We start from the raw sequence: 24,852 nt of genomic DNA, 5'->3' as shown, positions 1-24,852 counted from the left end.
TCCTGTTCAGTTTTATAGGATTGTGGTGGGGAAGGCTGAGGTGTTTTTCAGAGGATCACATGCCCTACAGGAGTGCATAGGATACAACACAAAATGTGTGAATGTGGCTTTGGGCTCGGAAACTGTGGGGTTTAATTCTGTCCTGACTTTTGACATATGGTGTGACCTTCTTCCATGAATCAGAATCCATTTTCTAGTACAATTTGATAGATGTAATGCTGTCTTCTCTCAATCTGGTATCATAGAGCTTTTACTGTCGTTCTTTATACTGGATGAGAAGTAACCACATTTCTTATGTGCGTCCTGAAGAATTATGGCATTTCCTAAGGACAGAGTCCTGAATGTCACAAATAAAGGAGTGAAAACAAATCATGTCATTCTGGCAATGGGATTCTGAGCAGAGGCTGGGATGACATCACACAGGACAAGTAAATCTCCATTCCTCCATCAATATGCTGGTTGGAGGGATCTTCCTATCCACTGTGCTCTGAGTGTCCATAAACTGCTTTAAAAAAAGGGCAGGGATGTTCAGACTGCAGGCCTAAATTGGGTAAATACATGCCCATGTTCACAAACTTTCTAAAGCTATGATTCATCAGATTGGTCTCTCCATCTACCCTGGAAAGATGTGTGTTAATGAACCTGTTATTTAATTGAAGAACATCCATTCTGTTGTCCTCAGGAAGAGCCTTTCGTGATGGTGGCTGAGAACATCCTTGGACAGCCCAAGCGCTACAAAGGGTTCTCCATAGATGTCCTGGATGCACTGGCCAAGGCTCTGGGCTTCAAATATGACATTTACCAGGCCCCCGATGGCAGGTATGGTCACCAGCTCCATAACACCTCCTGGAACGGGATGATCGGGGAGCTCATCAGCAAGGTAGGTCCCAAAAGCAGGACCATGGGGAGGGGAACCCTAGTCTGCCTCTGGGGTGATATCTAAATTTGGCCCATTAGGCATTTAGGACCTTGGAACTAGCTAAACAGATCACAGGTTACCACTCTTCACTCACTAGAGCTCTCTTTTCTTCAACCCACCCATCCCTACCATATCCATTTCTGTTCTTTTTTCTCATTCCCTGGCACTCTGTTTTCTTTCCGTGACCACTGCTGCCATTCCTTTCAAGCCTGTCCACTGAGCCTGCTCTGTCATACACCCTTCCTGCAACTCACCCCCACATTTGGGCTGAAATAGGAACTTAGTTCTCACGGGAGGTATGAGTGAGTGCTTATTCTTTTCTCCCTCGTGGCCCACAGGTGGGATGTGTATATACAAGTACGTGTGTGTGCATGAGTGTGTGTGTGTGTGTGTGTGTCTGCATTGCTGTGTGTAAGCGATACGACATTCCCCAGCTCCTCAGATTAATTTCAAATAGTTACTCTTCCTCTCTCCTATAGAACCTGGGTCCTCATTGAGACTCCTGGTATGAGGCCAGTTCACTGTGTCCCCATCCTCACCCCTGTCATCCCATGACCTCTGGGTCATTTCCTAATAGTCATTTATGATGGTGGCATCTGCTCAAGCCCTCCCTCTCTAGTGTTGCTGCTGCTACCAACTTTGACATTGCAGACATCCCTGGGGCCAACCATGAGCTCCCAGTGTTTTGACTGCCTCACCTCCAGTGACCTTGGTTTGTGCTCCACGTCAGTGCCTGTACCCATGCATTTTGTCAACATCTTATGTGTTACCGTCCCTGTCCCACTCCAAGACTATGACCTGTTGTCCTTCTGACTCTTTTGAACCTTTGCTCCTAAAACACAAGTCCTTTGCTTTATCAACCCATAAAGGCAGACACAATCTCTCCAATTTCTCCTAAGCTTTAAAAAAAAACAATTTTCTTGCAGTATTAATTTATATATAAAATTCACCCATTTCGGATATACAATTCAATGATTTTTAGGAAATCTACTGAGTTATGCAACCATCATCATAATCTAGTTTTAGAATAATTCCATCAACCCAGTGAGATCCCTCACACTTACATTTAATCCCATTTCCAACCCCAGCCCTAGGCAACCATTGATCTATTTTCTATCTCTATAGATTTGCTTTTGTGAACATTTAATGTAGATAGAGTCATACAATACGTGGTCTTTTGTGTCTGGCCCTTTCCACTTAGCACATGTATTTGAGGTTCATCTTTCTTTAAGATTTTTGCATCCTTTCCTGCCTGGTGTGGCCTCGGTGTTTGACCAGATAATCCCGTTCCCTTCATCTTTTGTGATTCTCTTTGTTCTTGGTCTCTTATTGTACTGAAACCCTGACTTGATTATATTATCTACCCTCTGACTCTGACATCCAAGTTGCTGCATACAAAATCACAAATTTGCCCAGATGGGTATATGGACAATGTGTGGCCTCCAACCTCAGCTAGGCCTTCAGGACAGCCCAAGTTCCTTAACTTGTCCTTTGTTGGACCCCTTGGCTATATCCCTTAGAGACTGTTTCAAAAGTTTATCTTTCTCTTCAAGCAACCTAAAAGTCTTCTCTCCTAAATTAAAAAAAAAAAAAGTGCTCCTATATTAGGCAAAGAAATGGAGATTTGTGGGCTTGAAATACTACTTCAGCTACCTATGAAATTCACATCTGCAGACACCTACTCTAACCTCCAGGTTCACAGGTGGGAGTGTTTTTCCCTATGTTCCAGGTCACCCCTTTACTTGTGTCATAAGTCAGTCCCCTTGTGCTTCTTCTGGACCTGGCTTCATAAATTACTTTCCCTTCTTCCTATGTTGTAAACCTATCCTGCTCCACTAGAACTCTTCTTAGGCCTTATGTATGCTCTGAATGCTCCAAATCCTTAAAAAGAAATCCCTGGATCTTGAGGTTTTGAAAAGAGAGACAAGAACCAGAGATACAAATGTGACAAGTCTAAGAAGAGAGCTTCACCATCATTAACCTCCAACATTTTTTCTTTTTACTCTAGATATGTTGTTGGATTTCATAGTTTGTTATTTTATTTTATTTTATTTTATTGGATTTCATAGTTTAGAACATCAGTGTATCTACCCCTCTAGCCCACATATTAAATATGATAAAAATTTTTCTGATGAAGTCTTTATATGTATGTTTTCCCAACTTTATTTTTTTAAAGATTTTATTTATTTGTTTGAGAAAGAGAGAGAGGTACAGAGAGAGAGAGACAGCAGGAGGGAGAGGGAGAGAGATTCTGAAGCAGACCCCTTGCTGAACACAGAGCCCGACTTGGGGCTCGATCCCACAACCGCGAGATCATGACCTGAGCCGAAACCAAGAGTTAGCCGCTTAACTGACTGAACCACCCAGGCCCCCCTAAAATAAACTTAGTTCTGATGATGCCTCCTACTTAGAAGTCCAAGAGCCAAGATTGGATGATCATTGTATATTTTGGTGCTCTCGTGGTTGAAGTGAGGACTGCAGGCCCATTATTCCCTACCATCATCCATCTAAGCCTAATTATCCTAACCTCCACCAGTCTTGGCAGCTTTAATTTCACAGTCTAGTTCCATCTTAATAAAGTCTTTGCGTATTTTTAAAATGAAGCCCATTTTGGAAAGCAAAAATCTTGCAAGGTACTTTTGGGGTCAAAGTACAGCATGCCCAGAGAATCCCCGCCCAACATGGCTTTACTATATGAAGAATCAACCCATATATCTTAGAGGCCATGAATGAAGGGCCATGGATGATCAAGAAAAGTAGATAACCCTTTTTTTCCTTGGAGGATATTACTCTCTGGCATAGAGTCTTCATATAAAACAACCAGGCACTGAGACATTAATGAGATTTCAAGTAGTTGTACAACTCACCATAACTTCCGAAGTATCTCAGGAAAGGGAGACATCCATGTGGGCTAATGGAAGTTTGGAGAGGCTTGATGGAAGTATAGGAAGGGTGCAGATAAGCCTAGAAGAAGATAGAAGGGACTTCTTGGTTGGGGGCAGGGACGGGGTAGAGGGAAATACCAGCAAAACAAAGAAGATAGTGAAAGTTTGTGAGGACAAGAAAGTGAAGAAAAACTACAATTCAAACAGACCACTCAATGTTGAATATTTTTTACAGTATTCAAGATCACAGGCTGTCACCTCTTGAATCCATTTCCTCTGGACAGAATAACCCAAAGAGTAGAGGGCAGGCCTTGCCCTAGGGTGGGACCCAGCAGGAAGCTGAGGACTGCTGTCTGATGAGTTGGTTTTGCCTTTCAGAGGGCAGACCTGGCTATCTCCGCCATCACGATCACCCCGGAGAGGGAGAGCGTTGTGGACTTCAGCAAGCGGTACATGGACTATTCGGTGGGGATCCTAATCAAGAAGCCCGAGGAGAAGATCAGCATCTTCTCTCTTTTTGCCCCGTTTGATTTTGCCGTGTGGGCCTGCATTGCAGCAGCCATCCCTGTGGTGGGCGTGCTGATATTTGTGTTGAACCGGATCCAGGCCGTGAGGGCTCAGAATGCCGCCCAGCCCCGACCATCCGCTTCAGCCACCTTGCACAGTGCCATCTGGATAGTCTACGGAGCCTTCGTACAGCAAGGTACGTTCCTGGGTTCCTGATGTTGTGGTATAGCCCCAGGGGCCTGGAATAACTTGCCCGTTGGCAGAGTTCTTAGATGCGTTTTGGCAAAGTCATTTTAAATGCAATTTTATTTAATCTCTAGGGCAGTACAGGCTGCACCCAATTTCTCTGAGTAATATCAGATAGAAATTAAATGAAGTGACAAGGAACTCAACTTCAAAGCCTGATTCTCGCTTTAGATAAAATTAACTTTGGAGTTCTGCTTTGCACTTTTCTCCCCTCCCACATTAGGTTGATTGTTATGCACATGGGGTTGTCAGATGAAACTGAATCTTGCTTAAATTTGAAGTCTTAATAGGAAAAAAAAAATCACAATTGTTTTTGCAATCATCTAAGTAGTCCTCCATCCGTTCTTGAGATACAAAGTCTCCCTTCTCTGTGAAGTCTGGAGAGCACTTGGTAAGTTACAGGATCTTGCAGTTTTGACCCAAGCAACAAATTGCAAAGTTCCTAATGTGAGTGTTGGTCTTGTTTGCACCATGGCAAAACATGTATCGCCTGTTTGCAAGGTTATGTAAGAAGAGTCAGTGAGACGCTTTCTTCTGCTACCACCTAAGGGACCAAGGAGAAATAATTGGCCTCTACAGGGCAGCTACTGACTGCAAGTCACAGGCAATGATATCTGAAAATCCTAGGAAAAAAGCCATCCAGTGAGGGCTGAATATTAATAAAAGCGAGATCTCATTTCTGAGGTTTCAAAGAAAGCTAAGGAACCCTCCAGGTAGGAGGTAATTCTGTATTTACAGAATTCCTGAGACTACTCTCTATGAATTTGAAATTGGAAAAGGATCTTACATCAGGTTGCAGTCCTGGAAGTATACAACAAGTGAGATAGAATCTTCTAACTGGAAGATTTTGATATTCAGAACTCTATGCCCTTGGCGTTTTGATTAACATCACATCACTAAAAGGCCAATCCTGGATTTTTCATATTTGATGGTCCTCCATCCCTTTCCAAGAGTGGTGGTCTTTGGATTCTTTCCCGGGATTGTCATAGCCCTGCATAACCAGCCAGCAACTCACTTCCCTGCTCCCTAGCCCAACCCCAGTGGCGGTTCCCTAAGCCAGGCCGCAGGGTGGAGCTGGAGCATTTTTTGGGGATGCGAGTGAGAGCAGAAGCCCAGGGCCAATCCATTTTGCTGGCCTCCTGTAGGTGGCGAATCCTCAGTGAACTCCATGGCCATGCGCATCGTGATGGGCAGCTGGTGGCTCTTCACCCTCATTGTATGCTCCTCCTACACAGCGAATCTTGCCGCATTCCTCACAGTGTCCAGGATGGACAGCCCTATAAGGTAAGATCCATTCCTCCTTCCAGATCTGGGACCATTCAGCTCTGAGAGGCTGTAAAGACAGAATGCAGCCCAGTGTCATGGAGGCAGATGGACTTAGATCCCAGATCTGCAGTTTGATTATCGTACTCTTTAATGCGTGAAGAACTTCACTCCTCTTGTAGTTTACTTCATACACAATTATATAAATGCATAAATGAATTAAATAATACTTCTCTGAACATTTAAATGCTGTTTATAAGACTAAGAAATCAAAACATTAAAAATTAACAAATTAAATTCCCTCAGGCATTTAAACGTTGATTACAAACTTATTTAATCAAAATTTTCTAAACATTAAATTAAAATTAATTAAGACCACAAGTCTCAGGTATTTTTTCAAATCTTCAAACACCTTAAAATTATTTTTAAAAACATGGCATTATCACAGTGATTAGAAAACTTATTCACTTATATTTATAAAATTATAAAATTTCTGAAGCCAGGGAATAAAAACATTTCTTTGTTTTACCAAAGTGTTAAAAATATGGCATGAAAGAATTTGTTCAACATAGTGAAAAAACTTGGGAATGCCTTTGTTTTAGGAGCAGATTTCCATATACTATGTAAATTGCAAGTGAACTTGGGCAAAGTGAAGGGGTATTAGAAAATGTGGTTACTGAAGTGACCAAAGGCACAGAGCTAGTCTGCATTTTCTCGGGTGCAATATCAGCTTCAATATCACCTCTCACTTGATCCCTGATTATACTGTTGTATAATTTCTCCTTTAATTCATCATACTCACTATCATTACATGGATTCTTTCGATCTACAGCCCTAACTGGTCATCCATACTTAACCAGCTTCTATGGCTCCCAACTGCCTATTTAAAAGAGTCTGGACTCTGGCCAGGATTCAAAATTTAGTATGATGTTATCCAGTTTAATTTTTAGTTGGCATTTTTATTGAGATAATTATAGATTCACATGTAGTTATAAGAAATAATGCAGTGAGATCTCATAATATCCTTTAACTAGTTTCCCCCAATGGTAACATTTTGCAAAACTATAGTATCTTATCACAACCAGGGTATTGACGTTAATACAGTTGACTGATTCTACTCAGATTTCTCCTCTTGTACTCATTTCTCTGTGCATGTGTGTGTGTGTGCATTTGGTTCTACGCAATCTTATCCCATGTGTAGGTTTGTGTATTTACCACCATAGTAAAGATGCTAAAGAATTTTATTCCTGCAAGGATACCTTGTGTTTTCCTCTTATAACCACACACATCTCTTGTGTGTGGTTTCCTCTTATAACCACACACTGCTTCTTCCCCTCTAGTCTTGTTCTTAACCCCTGGTGACCACTAATGTGTTCTCCATTTCTAAAATGTCATTTCAGGGCACCTGGGTGGCTCAGTCAGTTAAGCATCCAACTCTTGATTTTGGCTCAGTTCATGATGTCAGAGTCCTGGGATGGAGCCCTACTTCGGGCTCGTGCTCAGCACTGAGTCTGCTTGTCCCTCTCCCTCTGCTCCAACCCCCTGCTCACTCATTCTCTCTCTCTCTCTCTCTCTCTCTAAAATAAGTAAGTAAATAAAATCTTTAAAATGTTGTCATTTTAAATATGTTATATAAACAAAATCATAGCTTTTTGGTTGCCTTTTTCATTTAGCATAATTCTCAGGAGATTCATCCAGGTTGGTGTGTAAATCAATAATTCATTGCTTTTTGCTGCTTCATGGTATCCCATGTACCACAGCTTGTTTAACAGTTCACATACTGAAGGACAGCTGGGTTGTTTCCACTTTTATGCAATTATGAATAAAACCACTATTGAATATTTGTGTGTAGGTTCTGGTGTGAACACAAGCTTTCATTTATTTATGATACATATCCAAGAGTGCAATTGCTGGGTCATGTGGTAATTGCGTGTTTTATAAGAAAATATGCTTTACAAGAAACTATCAAACTGTATTCTAGAGTGACTCTGCCATTTTATATTACTACTAGTGATGTGGGAATGATCCAGTTTCTTGGCATCTTTGCCAGCATTTAGTTTTTTCACTATTTTTTTTTTTATTTTACCATTCTGATAGGCATGGAGTGATAGCTCATTCTGGTTTTAATTTGTGTTTCCCTAATGAGTAATTGTGTTAAACACTTTCTCATGTGTTTATTGCTATCTATATAGTAACCTCTTTGGTGAAATATCCATTTATATATTTTACCCATTTTCTTTTTCTTTCTTTCTTTTTTTTTTTAGAGAGAGCACACACCCATACTCAAGCAGGGGGGGAAGGGCAGAGGGAGAGGGTGAGAGAAAATTCTAATCAGGCTCCACCTCAGCATGGAGGCTGACTTGGGGCTTGATCTCGTGACCCTGAGATCATGACCTGACCTGAAATCAAGAGTGGGATGCTCAGCTGACTGAGCCACCCAGGCACCCCTTGCCCATTTTCTAACTGGATTGTTTGACTATTACTCTTATGTTTTGAAAGTTCTTTGTATATTTTAGATACTAGTTCTTTGTCAGACATGTTTGTAAATATTTTCCCAACTCTGTACTTTCTCTTTTCAACCTCTTAACAAGGTCTTTCACAGAGAAAATTTTTTAATTCCTGTGAAGTCCAATTTATAAGTTTACTCTTTTGTGAATCATACCTTTGGTGTCAAGTCGAACTCTTGCCTAATCCTAGACCATGAAGATAATCTCCTGTTTTTTTGTGTGTTTTTCCTAACAGTGTTGTAATTTTACATTTTACATTTTGGACTATAGTCAATTTTGAGTTAATTTTTGTATAAGGTATGAGGTTTAAGTGAGTTTTAGATATATAATTATAATAATTATATATATGGTTTTGTCTATGGATGTTCAGTTGCTTTAGCATCATTTACTAAAAAGGTTATCTTTCCTTCATTGAATTGCTTTTGCAATTTGTCAGGAATCAGTTGGGCACGTGTGGGTCCATTTCTGAGTTTTACATTCAGTTCCATTGATCTGTGTGCCTATACCTTTGCCGATACCACACTGTCTTGATTACTATAGCTGCAGAGTAAACCTTAATACTGGGCAGAGTGATTCTTCCAATTTTATTTTTCTTTGTTCAGATTGTTTTAACTATTCTAGGGCCTGCACCTTTTCACATAAATTTTAGAATAAGCCTGTCTGTTTATAAAAAACTTTTCCATGGTTTTGATAGGAATTGCATTAATTATAGTTGAAATTGCATTAAACCAATAGATCATAACTTGCTGAGATTATTTATCATGAATAGGTATTGGATTTCTCAAATGCTTTTTTTTTTGCATTGCTTGACATGACCATATGATTTTTCTTCTTTAGCTTACTAATAATGATTGATTACACTGATTGTTTTTCTTTTTTTTTTTTTTTTAAGATTTTATTTATTTGCGAGAGAGAGAATGAGAGACAGAGAGCATGAGAGGGAGGAGGGTCAGAGGGAGAAGCAGACTCCCTGCCGAGCAAGGAGCCCGATATGGGACTCGATCCCGGGACTCCAGGATCATGACCTGAGCTGAAGGCAGTCGCTTAACCAACTGAGCCACCCAGGCGCCCTACACTGATTGTTTTTCAAATGTTGTGTACCTTGAATGAATCTCACCTGGTCATGATCTATGATTCTTTTCATATATTTTGGATTCTGTTTGTTGATATTCTGGTTGAGGATTTTTGCATCTAAATTTATGAGAAATATTGGTTTACACTTCTATTTATTGTGCTGTTTCTGTCTAGTTTTGGTTTCAGGGTAACACTGCTTTCATAAAATGATTTAGAAAGTCTTTGCTCATCTTCTATTCTCTGGGAGAGATTATATAAAGTTGGTGTTAATTCATCCTTAAATGTGGGTATAGTTCTCCAGGAAAACCATCTAGAAGATTTCATATTCTTGGAGTTTTTAAATTAATAATTAAAATTTTCATAGCTATAGGGCAATTCATATTATCTATTTCTTTTTCAAGTCTAGTTGGTTTACAGTGTTATTCATGTTTTCCATTTACTTGCTGATCTTCTGTTGTTGTTATCAATTATTGAATGTGGGATATTAAATCTCCAACCATTTTTTCAGAAGTGCCAATTTTTCCCTTCAATTTTATCAATTTTGATTCATATATTTTGGGACTTCAGGTGTATATATATTTCTAATTGTAATTGTTTTATATTCTTACTAAATGACCCTTTTATCATTATATAATATCCTTCTTTGTCTCTTATAAAAACTTCCCTTAACTGGTACTAGTATATTCCTCCAGTTCTCTGTTGGTTATTGTTTGCACAAAGTATTTTTTTATTCTTTAATTTTCAATCTATTTGTCTTGGAATCTAAAGTGAGTAACTTCCATATAACATATAGTACAATTATGTTTTTTAATCTGTTCTACCAATCTCTGTTTTAATTGGAGAGTTTAATCCATTTATATCTAATGTAATTAGTGATAAGGAGGAACTCACTTTTGCCATGTTGTTTGTTCTCTTTATGTCTTACACCTCTTTTGTTCCTCATTTCCTCCATTACTGCTTTTTTTGTGTGTTAAATAGATATATTCTGTATACCATTTTAATTCCCCTGTTGCTACTTTTACTATATATATTTTTGAGTTATATTTTTAGTGGTTGCCCTAGGCATGTCAATTAACATCTTAATTTATAACAATCTAATTTGGATTAATGCCAACTTTATTTTAATAATATAAAAAAATGTTTCTCCTGGGTCACTCTGTTCCTCTCCACCTCTGCCCCAAGAACTCCCTTTTGAAGCTGTCTGATCCCTTACTTTTTAGGAAGTAATTAAAATTTTTTTCCCAATTTATTCAATGGATAGTCTTCTATATTTAATTTTTAAATTGTTATTTTTTATTGTTTTTTACTTATTGAATAAACTTCACAATTTGTTTTAAAACAACTTTAGATATTAGAATATATTATTAAGATACATGTTTATATTTTTTAATTTTAATTTTTAAGTTGTGATAAAATATACATAACATTTTAATCATTTTTAAGTGTTCAGTTTAATGTCATTAAGTACATTCACATTGTTCTATAAATATCACCACCATCCATCTCTAGAACACTTCGTATTGCAAAACTGAAACTAACTCCCCATTCCCCACTTCCCCAGACTCTGGAAACCACTGTTCTGTTCTCTGTCTCTATAAGTTTGACTACTCTAGGTACTTTATATTAGTGAAATAGTATAGTTTTTGTCCTTTTATGACTGACTTATTTCACTTAGCCTGTCTTAAAGTTTCATCCATGTTGTAGCATCTGTCAGAATTTCTTTCCTTTTTAAAGCTAAATAACATTCCACTGTATGTATGTACCACATTTTGTTTATACTATTCATCTGTTGAGAGACACTTGTGTGGCTTCCATCCTTTGGCTATTTAATCATGCTGCTATAAACATGAGTGTACAGATATATGTTCAAGTCCCTGCTTTCACTACTCTTGGGTATATACTAAAAAATGGAATTGCTGGATCATACGGTAATTCTATGTTTAATGTTTTATTAGGAACTACTTTATCATATTCTACAGCAGTTCCACCATTTTACATTCCCACCAGCAACTCACAAGGATTCCAGTTCCTTTATGTCCTCACCCACACTTATTTCGCCTTTGTTTTTGTTTTCATAATAGCTATCCTAATGGGTGTGAAGTGGTATCTCATTTTGGTTTTGATTGGTATTTCCCTAATAATTAGTGATGTTGAGCATCTTTTCATGTGTTTATGGTCATTTGCATATCTTCTTTGGAGAAATGTCTATTTAAGTTGATTGCCCATTTTTAATTGGGTTGTTGTTTGGAGTGGGTATGAGGTCCATTCAGGGAAGGGGGCATATCTTACTTTTAGTTCACTAAACATGTCTCAAAATATAATTACTTTTATCTCCATTACAATTACAAAAAATCTTTAGCTGTTATCATGATGAAAGCAGAGTTATTTGAAAAAAGGTAGCATTGGCAGGTGGTTTGGCACTACAAGGATCAATGCCTTGTCTTTAGGAAATGCTTTGGTTAAAAGCTCTAGGCAAATAGAATTCAGAGGGATCACATTCAGAAGGATAGCTTTTGGCCTAGAGGCTCATGTTGGCAGGCAGAAGCACAGTGGCATCTTATAACTCATAAGAGATATAACAGTGCAGTTGTAATGGGCATAGACACTGAAGTTTGATTGCCAAGGTTCAAATCCTCTCTCCCACTTACCATGTGATCTTGGGCAATTTACCTAATCTCTGTGTACTTCACTTTTCTCATCTATATGTAGGAGTAAGAATAGCATCTATCTTGTAGGACTGTTGAGGGAGATTAACAAACATATGTTAGAGTTTAAAACATTTACCTGGCACATAGAAAGGACCATATAAATCTAGACATAATTGTTGTCGACAAAGACCTTGATAGTCAAAATAATAGCTCTGAGATTTGGAGTCTTGGATTAAGGAAAAGCAGAATGACTGGGAGATGTGAGCAAGAAGATAATAGTTTAGGAAACAGACAACTCTGTTTTGGTAATGTCACCAGCTGGCTGGATGACATTAGTCACTTGTCCTTTCTCATTCTTAGTTTCTCTATCTGTAAAATGGGGAGGTTTCTCTAAATGGCCTCATCATGATATTTAAGATGTTTGTTTATCTTTCCATTGAATTTGGAAACATCAAATTTGTAAACTATAAGGAGCAAATGCTTCCTATAGATAAATTCTTGTGCTAAACTAGGGAAAGATAGGCAATCTCTAAGAGCTTTGTCTTGTGTCCACACATTCATACAATTTCAGAAGGGAAAATAAAAGGATTGAACACACCAGCAATCTAATTTACCCCAAGATGATTTTCCCTCTTATCTTCTTGATTTAAAAAAAAATGACCTTTATTCACACAAACTTGCTGTAAGCTTTTTATTATAAGTATTTCTATCATTATTTGCCGTGTTATGATAAACTGAAACTCTAGATGACCTTGGACATGTTGATGACTTCTTAGCTACAACACCAAAAGCACAATCAAAGAAAAATTGATGTTGGGCTTCATTAAAATTTAAAACTTTGTGACAAAGATACTGGTAAGAGAATGAGAAGACAAGTCAGAGATTGGAAGAAAATCTTGGCAAAATGCATATCAAATAAAAGGTTAGTATCTAAAATATATAAAGAACCTTTAAAATTGAACAATAAGAGAACAAATAACCCATTTAAAAAACAGGCAAAAGATCTGAACAGGCATCTCACCCAGAAGATTTGCATATGGCAAACAGCCATATGAAAAGATGCCTAGTATCATGTATCACAGAGAACTGAAAAACGAAATAACAATGAGATACCACTAAGTTAGGATGGCCACAATTCAAAACACTTGACAGCACCAAATACTGGTGAGGATGTGGAGCAAGAACTCTCTTCCGTTGTTGGTAGGAATGCAAAATGGCCACTTTAGAAAAAAGTTTGACAGTTTCTAACTCACCCTACCTTTATCATATGATCCAGCAGTCACACTCTGTGGTATTTACCCAAATGAACTGAAGTCACCTAACTACACAAAAACTTGCACATGAATTTTTCTGACAGCTTTACTTGTAATTACCAAAATGTGGAATTAAGAGGTGAATGTATAAACTCAGGTACATCCACTCAATGGAATATTATTCAGTACTAAAAATAAATGAGCTATCAAGCTATGGAAAGACATGGAGGAACTTTAAATGATATTAATAAGTGAAAGCATGGTGATAGATAAATAATTAAATATATATTTATAAATTATACCTATACTATTATTTTGTTATATTATTTATATGTAATTATAAATATGTATTTATTTGTATATTAGTAAGTTATTTATATTTAAACATATAGAGAAAGAGAAAATATATATGGGCTTTATTAAGATCTATCTCAATTTTAAGATATATTTGTTGATAAAATGAGGAAAAACATGAAGGGCAGGGCTAGTTTTCAGGCCAAATGAAGCCAACTTATCAGTTTTTCTTTTATTGGTCATGTTTTTGGTGTTGTATTTAAGAAGTCATGGTCAAACCCAAGGTGGACCAATTGCTGTTTGCAGAGTGAACTTAAGGTTGTTTACATGTGGATTATTGTTAAATTGGATGTGAAGTTTCCATTTTTAAAATTAATGTATGGTTAAAGACATTGAACAAGAATCATAAACAGTTGGATATGATGTGAGTTTACCTCTCAAGCTGTTTATTTGTTTGTTTGTTTTTAATTCGGCAGCATGGTGTTTTAAATATTCAAATTTGCATGACTTTGGTGGTGCTAGCACTCTTCTGGTTGTCTCTGGTCCCACCATCCTCTGTTCTGTTTTTGTTTTCATTTTTGTTTCTTACATCTGCTGGTTTCACACTCTCATATACCCACCTTCCACCCTCACGTTATTCAAATTGGTAACCTGTGACATAGAAGACCTGAATGACTCTTTGCGAGTTAGCAATTCCTATACATTTTTGCTATTCAAACCATGTTCCACAGACCGGGTCTCATCTCAGATCTCCTGATTCAAAATTTGTATCTAAGTCTCCAAGTGATTTCTATTTACATTAAAGTTTGGAAGGCATTGCCCTTAATTAGAAAAAAAATGATCTATAAAATTCTAATAGGCTAAAGTGATTGGCTGCATCTAACAAATGCATTTTAACAGAGCTACACATCAATTCCTGCCTTTGGGGTACCGCAAACTGGAAAAAGATGGTGATGTGTATTAATGGCACTCATAAAAAAGAATGTGGGACTTCCTCTACATGCCATAATGGAGTAGCAGGTATCTGACTAAACCTTCCATATATATATATTTCCCCTATAAAACTTGGGGGAAAAAATAGCTCTCTACAAGCATTTTAAAGGCACGGGTAGAATGAAAGGGAAGGGAAGAGATAGGCCATGCAAACAGTGAGCATAAGAAAGTTGGTGAGGCTGGGACGCCTGGGTGGCTCAGTCGTTAAGTGTCTGCCTTCAGCTCAGGACCCTCATGATCCCAGGGTCCTGGGATCGAGCCCTGCATCGGGCTCCCTGCTTGGTGGGAAACCTGCTTCTCCCTCTTACACTCCCCCTGCTTGTGTTCCCTCTCTCGCTGTATCTCTCTCTGTCAAATAAATAAACAAAATCTAAAAAAAAAAAAAAAGTTGGTGAGGCCATCTCAATATTAAAGTAGACTTCATAGTTGACCCTTGACCAAAGTGGGGGTTGAGGGTATTGACCTCTGCACAGCCAAAAATTTGCATGTAACTTTTGACTCCCCAAAATCTTAACTACTAATAGCCTATTGTTGACCAGAAGCCTTACTGATAACTTAGTCAATTAACACATATTTTGTATCTTATGTGTATTATATATCATATTATTACAATAAAGTAAGCTAGAGAAAAGATGATGTTACAAGAAAATCATAAGGAAGAGAAAATATATTTACAGTACTGTACTGTATTTATTCAAAAAAAATCCACAGATAAGTGGACCCACACAGTTCAAACCTATGTTGTTCAAGGGTCAACTGTGTACCATTCCCTATTACAGGGGATAAAGAGGGATATTATATGATGATAAAAGGAGCAATTTCACCAGAAAAATAATTATAAATATGTATGCACCTAATAAGGAAGCATCAAAGTTTATGAGGTAAAATTTGACAAATCTAATGGGAGAAACAGAAAAATCTAAAATAGTTCAAATTTTAACTTCATTCCATTAGAAATTGACCTCTCAAGTAAACAAATGACCAATAAGGCTGTAGAAGATCTGAACAACACTATCAACCAACTTGATATGGTTGACATTTATAGAACACTACACCCAACAATTGCAGAATACACATTTCTTTCAATTGTCCAGGGAACATCCACCAAGACAGATCATTTCTTGGGCCATAAAGTTAAATCTCAATCAGTTTCAAAAAAGTAAAATCTTACAGAGTATATTCTCTCAGTATAATTAAGTTAAATTAGAAAGCAATAAAAACAATCTAGAAAATCCCCAGTGAAATTTAAATAACAGTTCTAAACCTGTGGGTCAAAGAAAAAACGTCACAAAAGAAATATTAAAAAATATTTCTAACTAAGTAATGAAAACAAAACATATCAAAATTTGTGTAATGCTGCTCAAATAGTGCTTAAAGGAAAGTTTATGGTTTTAAATGCCTTTTAAGGAGCAAAAGAATGCTTAAATTCATGATTCTTAGTTCCCCCCTTTAAAAAGATAGAAAAGTAAGAATAAGCTAAACTCAAAGTAATTTTAAAGAAAGAGATAGAATATGTATGATAATATAGAAAACTAGAAAAGGCAAAAGTTGGTTTTTTGATAAATTTAATATGTTGGTAAACCCCAAGCAAGACTAATCAAGAAAAATAAATTAAAAAATAAAAATAAATGAAAGAAAACTAAAATTGTCAATATCAGGAATGAAAGTGGGGCTTTTACTTTAGATCTTTTGGACATTAAAAGGATAATAAGACAATATTTTGAAAGTTTAACAACTTTATGCCAATAAATTAAACATAGATGTTTAATGGATAAACATCTAAACATAGATGTTTAGATGAATATGGATATAGTTTTTTAAAAACACAACTTACAGAAACTGATTTGAAAAGAGATAGCAATCTGAATATCTATATATTAAAGATATTGGATTTGTAAGCCTCAAATGAATTTCCAAGCCCAGATGGCTTCACTGGTGAGATCTAGCCAACATTCAAAGAACTAAGACTAATTGTACTCTCTTTCAGAAAATAAAAGAGGGGAAAATGTTTTTAAATTCATTTAATGATACTGCCGTAACTCTGCTACCAAAAGGTGAAAAGGCTATGACAAGAAAGGAAAATTATTGGCCAGTATCCCCCATGAACTTAGATGCAAGCACCCTCAACAAAATAGTTGCAGATTGAATCCAGCAATGTATAAACAGAAAAAGTTATATTCAAGTGAAGTTTTTTTCCTGGGATACAATTTTGTTTCAGTATTTGAGAACCAATCAATGTGATTCACCACATTAACAAAGTAAAGGACAAAAATTCCATCATCATCTCAAATGATGCAGAAAAGCTTCTGACAAAATTTAACACCTGTTCATTATTTAAAAATAAGTAAATAAAAGGAAACTTCCACACCCTGATAACAGGCTAGAGAACTGACTGCTAATGATATACTTAATGATGACATTTTTACAGTGCTTCCCAACATTGTGTTGTGTGTCCCTGCCTGACCAAGAAGCAATAAAACAAATAAAAAGTGTACAGATTTGGGGCGCCTGGGTGGCTCAATTGGTTATGTGTCTGCCTTTGGTTCAGGTCATGATCCTGGGACCCTGGGATCCAACCCTGTTGGTGGACTCCCTGTTTAGTGGGGAGTCTGTTTCTCCCTCTCCCTTTACCCACCCCCCTCCTGCTCTCTCTCGCTATCTCTCTCTCTCAAATAAATAAATAAAATCTTAAAAAAAAAAGGTATACAGACTTGAAAGGGAGAAGTAACCCTGTCTTTCTTTTCTGATGTCATGATAGTCTTTGTAGAAAATCCTAAATCTTCTAACAAAATTAAATCTAATGAATAAATCTGTAGTTTGCAAGAAACAAAGTCACGATACAAAAATCAATTGTATTTTTATATACTAACAACTAAAAACTGCCAAACAAAATTAAAAAAATACAATATCATCAAAAACATAAAATTCTTAGGAATAGATTTTTAAAAGATGGGAAAGAATTCTATCCTTAGTGGAAAAATTAGTGGAAGATATTTCCGAGAAAAATTAAAGATCTAAAAATAAAGGGACAGATGTCCAATATTCATGGATGGGATTGGAATACTCAGTAATGTGGAGATGGAAGGCCTTCCTAATTGAGCTATAGATTCAATGCAACTACCATCAAAATTCCAACAGACTTTATACACACACACGTGCGTGCGCATGCACACACAAACACATACACACACATACAGTATCTAGAATTGGGAAAGAATTTCGATGAAGAACCAAGTTGGAAGACCAACACTACTTTATTTCAGGACTTTCTGCAAAGCTGTAGGGGCATTCTGCATACCCTCTCTAACTTTATCTGCTATAGTTTCTCAATGTTCTTGCTTCCCTGGCTCCCGTACGCTCGTCAAAGATCACAGGTTTTTTTTGTGCTTTGGCTTTCACTTAAGCTAATTCATATTTTTGGAACATTCTTCTCTGCTTTTTCACCTGGTCAACTCTGACTCATCCTTCTAGCCTCTGCTCAAATGTCATCTCCTCCAAGTGGCCTTCCTGGATACACCTCAATTTAAATCACCCTTTTCTGTTTTTCTCTTCATAGACTCCACTTACTTTTCTTTTTTAGCAGTTATCGCATTGTGTAACTATGTGTTTATGTGCATATTGTACCTCTTCAATGAGGTACAAATATTTTGAATATTTATGTTGCTGGTATATAGAAAAACAATTTATTTGCATATTGATTTTAAGTCTAATTATTTTCAGGACAGTCTTATTAACGCTAGTAATTTAACTATAGATTTTCTTGGAATTTCTATGTATATAATCATATCACTTGTGAAAAATCAAGATTTTATTTATTTTTTCCATTCTTTAAAGTTTTATTCCCTCTTTCCCTTAAGGCACCAAATAAGACCTCCAGCATAATGTGGAGCTGTTCTCGTTTTAATTACTATGAAAAGAAGATGATTTGTTGATAATGCAAGTAAATGGGAAGTTTGGGAGGAAGAGAAGCTATCTTACTGAAATTTATTGTAACAGACATGAAAAAGGAGGAAGAGCTAGGCATAACTTGGCTGTTATCTCAGACTATAGGAAGTTTCAGAGGGGAAGGTCTTTAAACAATGAAATGGTAGTATTCTAATCACAAATTATCCCAGTGAGGAGGGGATAGGGATAGCCCAGGGGCTCTCCCGGAGTCAGATGGTTACAAGACAAGTACAAAAGTTGAAAGGTAGTGCACAGGGTTGTAAATAAAACAGGGACATCCTGTCCTTGCAGGTAGGGCCGAGTTACAGAATTAGCTTCAATTAGGGAAGCCTGCTGAAGCAAACAGATGTCAAGTTTGGATAGAATGAATTTCTAACCCCTAATTTTGACTAAAAATGTGTCTCAAGGAAAGAGAAGGTGAGTACTTAAGGAATACTGACGCGTGGTGTTAATGGATGGTAACGTAGAATCACCGCTGCAATATACAAATCACTGAATTCAAATATTGTGCTAAGCATGATGGCATGCTTTCTGTATGATTTTAGGTGGTCCTTTTATGGATCAGAGCCTTAGCTTTCTCACCTCCAAAATACACACAATCCTGCCAGTTCTATGGTATGCTATATAGGTTCAAGTAAACTTTGTGAAATCCACCGTGATGTTGGCACTCTGTTGGTCCTCCATAAATAAACAAGTTCATCTTTCCCTTGATGCCTTTTAAAATCTTGCTTCTAGATGCAGTTGGATGATTATTCTAAGGCATTGGAAACTTACAGAAATATATGCAAGTACACTGTTCATAATATTTGAAAATGGGAATGGTGTCAGATTATTGGTGATGGTTAAATATTTGAAAACAGTTGAATTTTTTCTTTGATAGACCAGTGAATTTGATGTGCAACCATGGAAAGATTTATAAATGATCTATTTGAAAGGAGATTTGTGACTATCTAGGAAAGATCCATAGGAGGTAGTACCAATTCCCCAGGAAAAAAAATCATGTTTGTTTAGGCTAACCTCTTTCAATTTGTTTTTGTTTGGTTTTGATAGGCTTATTTTACTGGCAAATTAGAATAACTCTATAGACATAGTATATCTTGGTTTTAGCAGTAGAGTTGATGGCCTTACTTAGTAATCTTGTGAATAAGATGGAAAATGTGGTTTATAGTTAAATAGATCTGCAATTGGTTAAAAGTGGTCCCAGAGCATTAATAGTACTTGACTTAATTTAGCAGATGATTGCCCAGTTGAGTGGCGTAAAGTTCTGACCTTGGAACTATAGCATTTAACAATCATCAAAGACTTAGATTAAGATAGCAGAGACATGCTAATCAATTTCACAGATGATATAAAATTTAAAGGACTTATAAATACATTTTCTATAAAGCTTATTCACAATGTAAGTACTTTTTAAAGACAGATACACAAATCAAAGCATAAAAATTAAAGACTGTGTATTTCAATGTGTAATTATTTTATCACAGATTCAATTCATGGCCAGTTCTAATAGGTATGGATTATTAAAATCTTTCTCCTTAAGATAATTTTGGTAAGTTGGGTGTGGCTCCTGCTGACAGGTGTTGTAAAATTTAAATATCATTCTACATACTGTTTTTCTATATTTAGTTTCTTACTGTCAATTTAACTCTTGGTTGGTTGAAGTATGTTTTCAGTAGGTGATTCAACAACAGAATATAGACGTTTTCTCTCCTAAACTCTTTCTTTTCTGCAGATGTGTTTCATTTCTGATTCTTTATATATGAAAGATAACTAGCTGGATCTAAGTTTATATTCTCTACCATGTAGGACTCCACCAGGTGTGAATGGCCAGCTTTATTTTTCTCCCTTTGTACCCTCCTCCCATCTTAAGCTTGAATTCCTGTAGTTCATTTTTGACAAATTTTTGTTAGTATGCGTACAAGTAGTGTATGTTTCTTTGCATTGGATTTCCTTCGAATGTGATAAACCCTCTCAATTTTCATGCTTTTATATTTTGTTGGTTTGTTGTATTCGGGGATGTTTTCTTCAATTATAACTTCAATTATAAATACAATTACATGTATCTTTGCAACTGGTATATTCTGAGGGTGGTGTTCTGGTCTCTAGTCCCTGTAACTATCAGCATTTTCTTTTCACTTGCCTTCCATTTCTTTGTTCGTTTTTCTGGACTAAGAGGCAACTTTTGACGTGTGTTCTTCACCTTCATCATCATCTATTCTGTTTTCTCTACTGTCAGTGTGAATTTCATTTGAGTAACTACAGTTTTTCCCCCTGCAATTCATTTTATTAATGATTTTCCTTTACACTTCATCCTGTTGACCTTTCACTTCTTGCTCTTATCTTCTTAGGCTCTAGGTACCAGTTCCAAAAATATTTGTAAAAAAGTGGCACATTTGCTATTTTACTAAGTTATTATTATTGAATTATTGTGTGACATTTTATCCCTATTATAGTTATTTTATTAGTAAGTTGAGGGAATAGTGTGTGCTAGTGAAAAACCATTTTAAACTGGAAGGACTGGGGTGGTTATCTGTTGATTGATAGAATCAAGACTCTAAATGATATCAGCAAGATGGAACAAAGTGCTGAAGCCAACAAGATGGATAAGTGTAATCTGACAGGCTGCCTAAAAATAATCAGCCACTTAAGTACAGGACAGGCTGGAGGTTGCCTGACCTGGTATATTTCCAAGCTTACACATTCAGCTCACTGCTTAGCTCACTCCCCTGCCCTTTCTGGGCAATCTAATCTACTCTGAAGGCTTCAATTACCAGCAAATACTGAAGATGTGACATCTGTGGCCCTGGTCCAGGCCAGACACCTAAACTTGACATGTTCAGCACTGAGCTCATTAGCTTGACCCCCAAACCATTCTACCAATATTATTCATTAGTTGAAGAGTATCACCATCCTCCTGGTCACAGAGTCATCCCTAACCCAGTCTGTCCCCATTTCCCACAGGCAATCATTTGCCACCTTTAGATTTTTTGTAAATATTTCTCAAAATCTCCCCTTATTCACTGTACTTTGGGAGCAGGTGCTCAGCCACTGGATGATTTCCTCCCTGCCTTTGGATGTTTTGAAATCCATCTTTTCTGTTTTCCTTTTACCAGTACGTTCCGAGTATCTTTTTTATTGTTTCACTTATTTATTTTTAAAGTATTTATTTATTTTAGGGAGAGAGAGAGCATGAGCAGGGGGAGGAGCAGAGGGAGAATCCCAAGCAGGCTCCATGTCCAGCATAGAGCCTGAAGCAAGGCTCGATTCCACGACCCTGAGATCATGACCAGAACTGCATTCAAGAGTCAGACACTCAACCCACTGAGCCACCCAGATGCTCCCTGAGTATATTTTTATATTTATATATTTTTAAAATTTTATTATGTTATGTTAGTCACCATACAGTACATCATTAGTTTTTGATGTAGTGTTCCATGATTCATTGTTTGCGTATAACACCTAGTGCTCCATGCAATACATGCCCTCCTTAATACCCACCACCATGCTAACCCATTCCCCCACCCCCCTCCCCTCTAAACTCTCAGTTTGTTTCTCGGAGTCCATAGTTCTCATGGTTCGTCTCCCCCTCTGATTTCCCTTCCTTCTCCTAATGTCCTCCATGCTATTCTTTATGTTCCACAGATAAGTGAAACCATATGATAATTGACTTTCTCTGCTTGACTTAATTCACTTAGCATAATCTCCTCCAGTCCAATCCATGTTGATGCGAAAGTTAGGTATTCATCCTTTTTGATAGCTGAGTAATATTCCCTTGTATATATGAACCGCATCTTCTTTATCCATTCATCTGTTGAAGGGCATCTCGGCTCTTTCCACAGTTTGGCTATTGTGGATGTTGCTGCTATGAACATTGGGGTGCATATGGCCCTTCTTTTCACTACATCTGTGTCTTTGGGGTAAATACCCAGTAGTGCAATTGCTGGGTCATAGGGTAGCTCTATTTTTAATTTTCTAAGGAACCTCCAACTGTTTTCCAAAGTGGCTGTACCAACTTGCATTCCCACCAACAGTGTAAGAGGGGTCCCCTTTCTCCACAACCTCTCCAACATTTGTTGTTTCTTCCCCTGTCCATTTTTGCCATTCTAACTGGTGTAAGGTGGTATCTCAATGTGGTTTTGATTTGGATTTCCCTGATGGCTAATGATGATGAACACTTTTTCTTGTGTCTATTAGCCATTTGTATGTCTTCTTCAGAGAAGTGTCTTTTCATATCTTCTGCCCACTTTTTGACTTGATTATTTGTTTTTTGGGTGTTGAGTTTGAGAAGTTCTTTATAGAATTTGGATACCAGCCCTTTCTCTGTACTGTCATTTGCAAATATCTTCTCCCATTCTGTGGGTTGCCTCTGTTTTGTTGACTGTTTCCTTTGCTGTGCAGAAGCTTTTTATCTTGATGAAGTCCCGAAAGTTCATTTTTGCTTTTGTTTCACTAGGTTTTGGAGATGTATCTTGAAAGAAGTTGCTGTGGCTGATGTCAAAGAGGTTACTGCCTATGTTCTCCTCTAGGATTTGGATGGATTCCTATCTCACATTGAGGTCTTTCATCCACTTTGAGTTTATCTTTGTGAATGGTGTTAGAGAATGGTCAAGTTTCATTCTTCTGCATGTGGCTGTCCAATTTTCCCAGGACCATTTATTGAAGAGACTTTTTTCCATTGGACATTCTTTCCTGCTTTGTTGAAGATTATTTGACGATAGAGTTGAGGGTCCATATCTGGGTTCTCTATTCTGTTCCACTGGTCTATATGTCTGTTTTTGTGCCAGTACCATGCTGTCTTGGTCGTCACAGCTTTGTAATATAGCTTGAAATCGGGCAACGTGATGTCCCCAGCTTTGTTTTTCTTTTTCAACATTTCCTTGGCGATTCGAGGTCTTTTCTGATTCCATACAAATTTTAGGATTGTTTGTTCCAGCACTTTGAAAAATGTCATTGGAAGTTTGATCGGGATGGCATTGAAGGTATAGATTGCTCTGGGTAGCATAGACATTTTAACAATGTTTATTCTTCCGATCCATGAGCATGGAATATTTTTCTATCTTTTTGTGTCTTCTTCAATTTCTTTCATGAGTGTTTTGTAGTTCCTAGAGTATAGATCCTTTACCTCTTCGGTTAGCTTTATTCCGAGGTATCTCATGGTTTTTGGTGCTATTGTAAATGGAATCGGTTCTCTAATTTCTCTTTCAACAGTTGCGTTGTTAGTGTATAAGAAAGCAACTGATTTCTGTGCATTGATTTTGTATCCGGCCACATTGCTGAATTGCTGTATGAGTTCTAGTATTTTGGGGGTGGAGTCTTTTGGGTTTCCCACATAAAGTATCATGTCGTCTGTGAAAAGAGAGAGTTTGACTTCTTCTTTGCCAATTTGAATACCTTTTATTTCTTTTTGTGGGTCTGATTGCTGTTGCTAGGACTTCTAGTACTATGTTGAACAGTAGTGGCGAGAGTGGGCATCCTTGACGTGTTCCTGATCTTAAGGGAAAGGCTCTCAGCTTTTCCCCATTGAGGATGATATTTGCTGTGGGTTTTTCTTTTTCTTTTTTTTTTAAAAATAGTTTATTATTTTTTTTATTTATTCATTTGAGACACAGAGATACAGAGAGAGAGAGAGAACATGAGCAGGAGGAGAAGCAGAGGGAGGGGGAGAAGCAGGCCCCCCGCTGAGCAGGGAGCCCGATGCGGGGCTCGATCCCAGGACCCTGGGATCCTGACCTGAGCCGAAGGCAGACACTTAACCATCTGAGCCACCCAGGCGCCCCTGCTGTGGGTTTTTCATAGATGGATTTTATGAACTTGAGGAATGTTCCCTCTATCCCTATACTCTGAAGAGTTTTAATCAGGAAAGGATGTTGTATTTTGTCAAATGCTTTTTTTGCATCAATTGAGAGGACCCTATGGTTCATCTCCCTCCTCTTATTAATGTGTTCTATCACACTGATTGATTTGCGAATGTTGAACCACCCTTGCATCCCGGGGATAAATCCCACTTGGTCGTGGTGGATGATCCTTTTAATGTATTGTTGGATCCTATTAGCTAGGATTTTGTTGAGGACTTTGGAATCCATATTCATCAGGGATATCGGTCTGAAATTCTCCTTTTTGATGGGGTCTTTGCCTGGTTTGGGGATTAAGGTAATTCTGGCCTCATAGAATGAGTTTGGAAGTTTTCCTTCTGTTTCTATTTTTTGAAACAGCTTCAGTAGAATAGGTATTATTTCTTCTTTGAATGTTTGGTAGAATTCCCCAGGGAATCCATCAGGCCCTGGACTCTTGTTTTTTGGGAGGTTTTTGATCACTGCT

General features: G+C 37.3%; 1 protein-coding gene across 1 annotated transcript in view; it reads left to right on the top strand.

The window, feature by feature from the left end:
- GRID1 (glutamate ionotropic receptor delta type subunit 1) overlaps positions 1-24,852 on the top strand; it is a 701,878-nt gene that overhangs the window by 592,221 nt on the left and 84,805 nt on the right. The window contains exons 10-12 of the mRNA XM_045878237.3: positions 683-880; positions 4,183-4,507; positions 5,703-5,841. Coding sequence (XP_045734193.1) covers positions 683-880; positions 4,183-4,507; positions 5,703-5,841 — 662 coding nt within the window. The remainder of the gene's footprint in view (positions 1-682; positions 881-4,182; positions 4,508-5,702; positions 5,842-24,852) is intronic.

This window comes from Mirounga angustirostris, unplaced genomic scaffold (genome assembly GCF_029215605.1).
Source record: "Mirounga angustirostris isolate CCGP_5_RB_7025 unplaced genomic scaffold, mMirAng1.0.hap1 SCAF_6, whole genome shotgun sequence".
NCBI classification, from domain to species: Eukaryota; Metazoa; Chordata; class Mammalia; order Carnivora; family Phocidae; genus Mirounga; species Mirounga angustirostris.
This window is presented reverse-complemented; position numbering and strand designations above follow the sequence as displayed.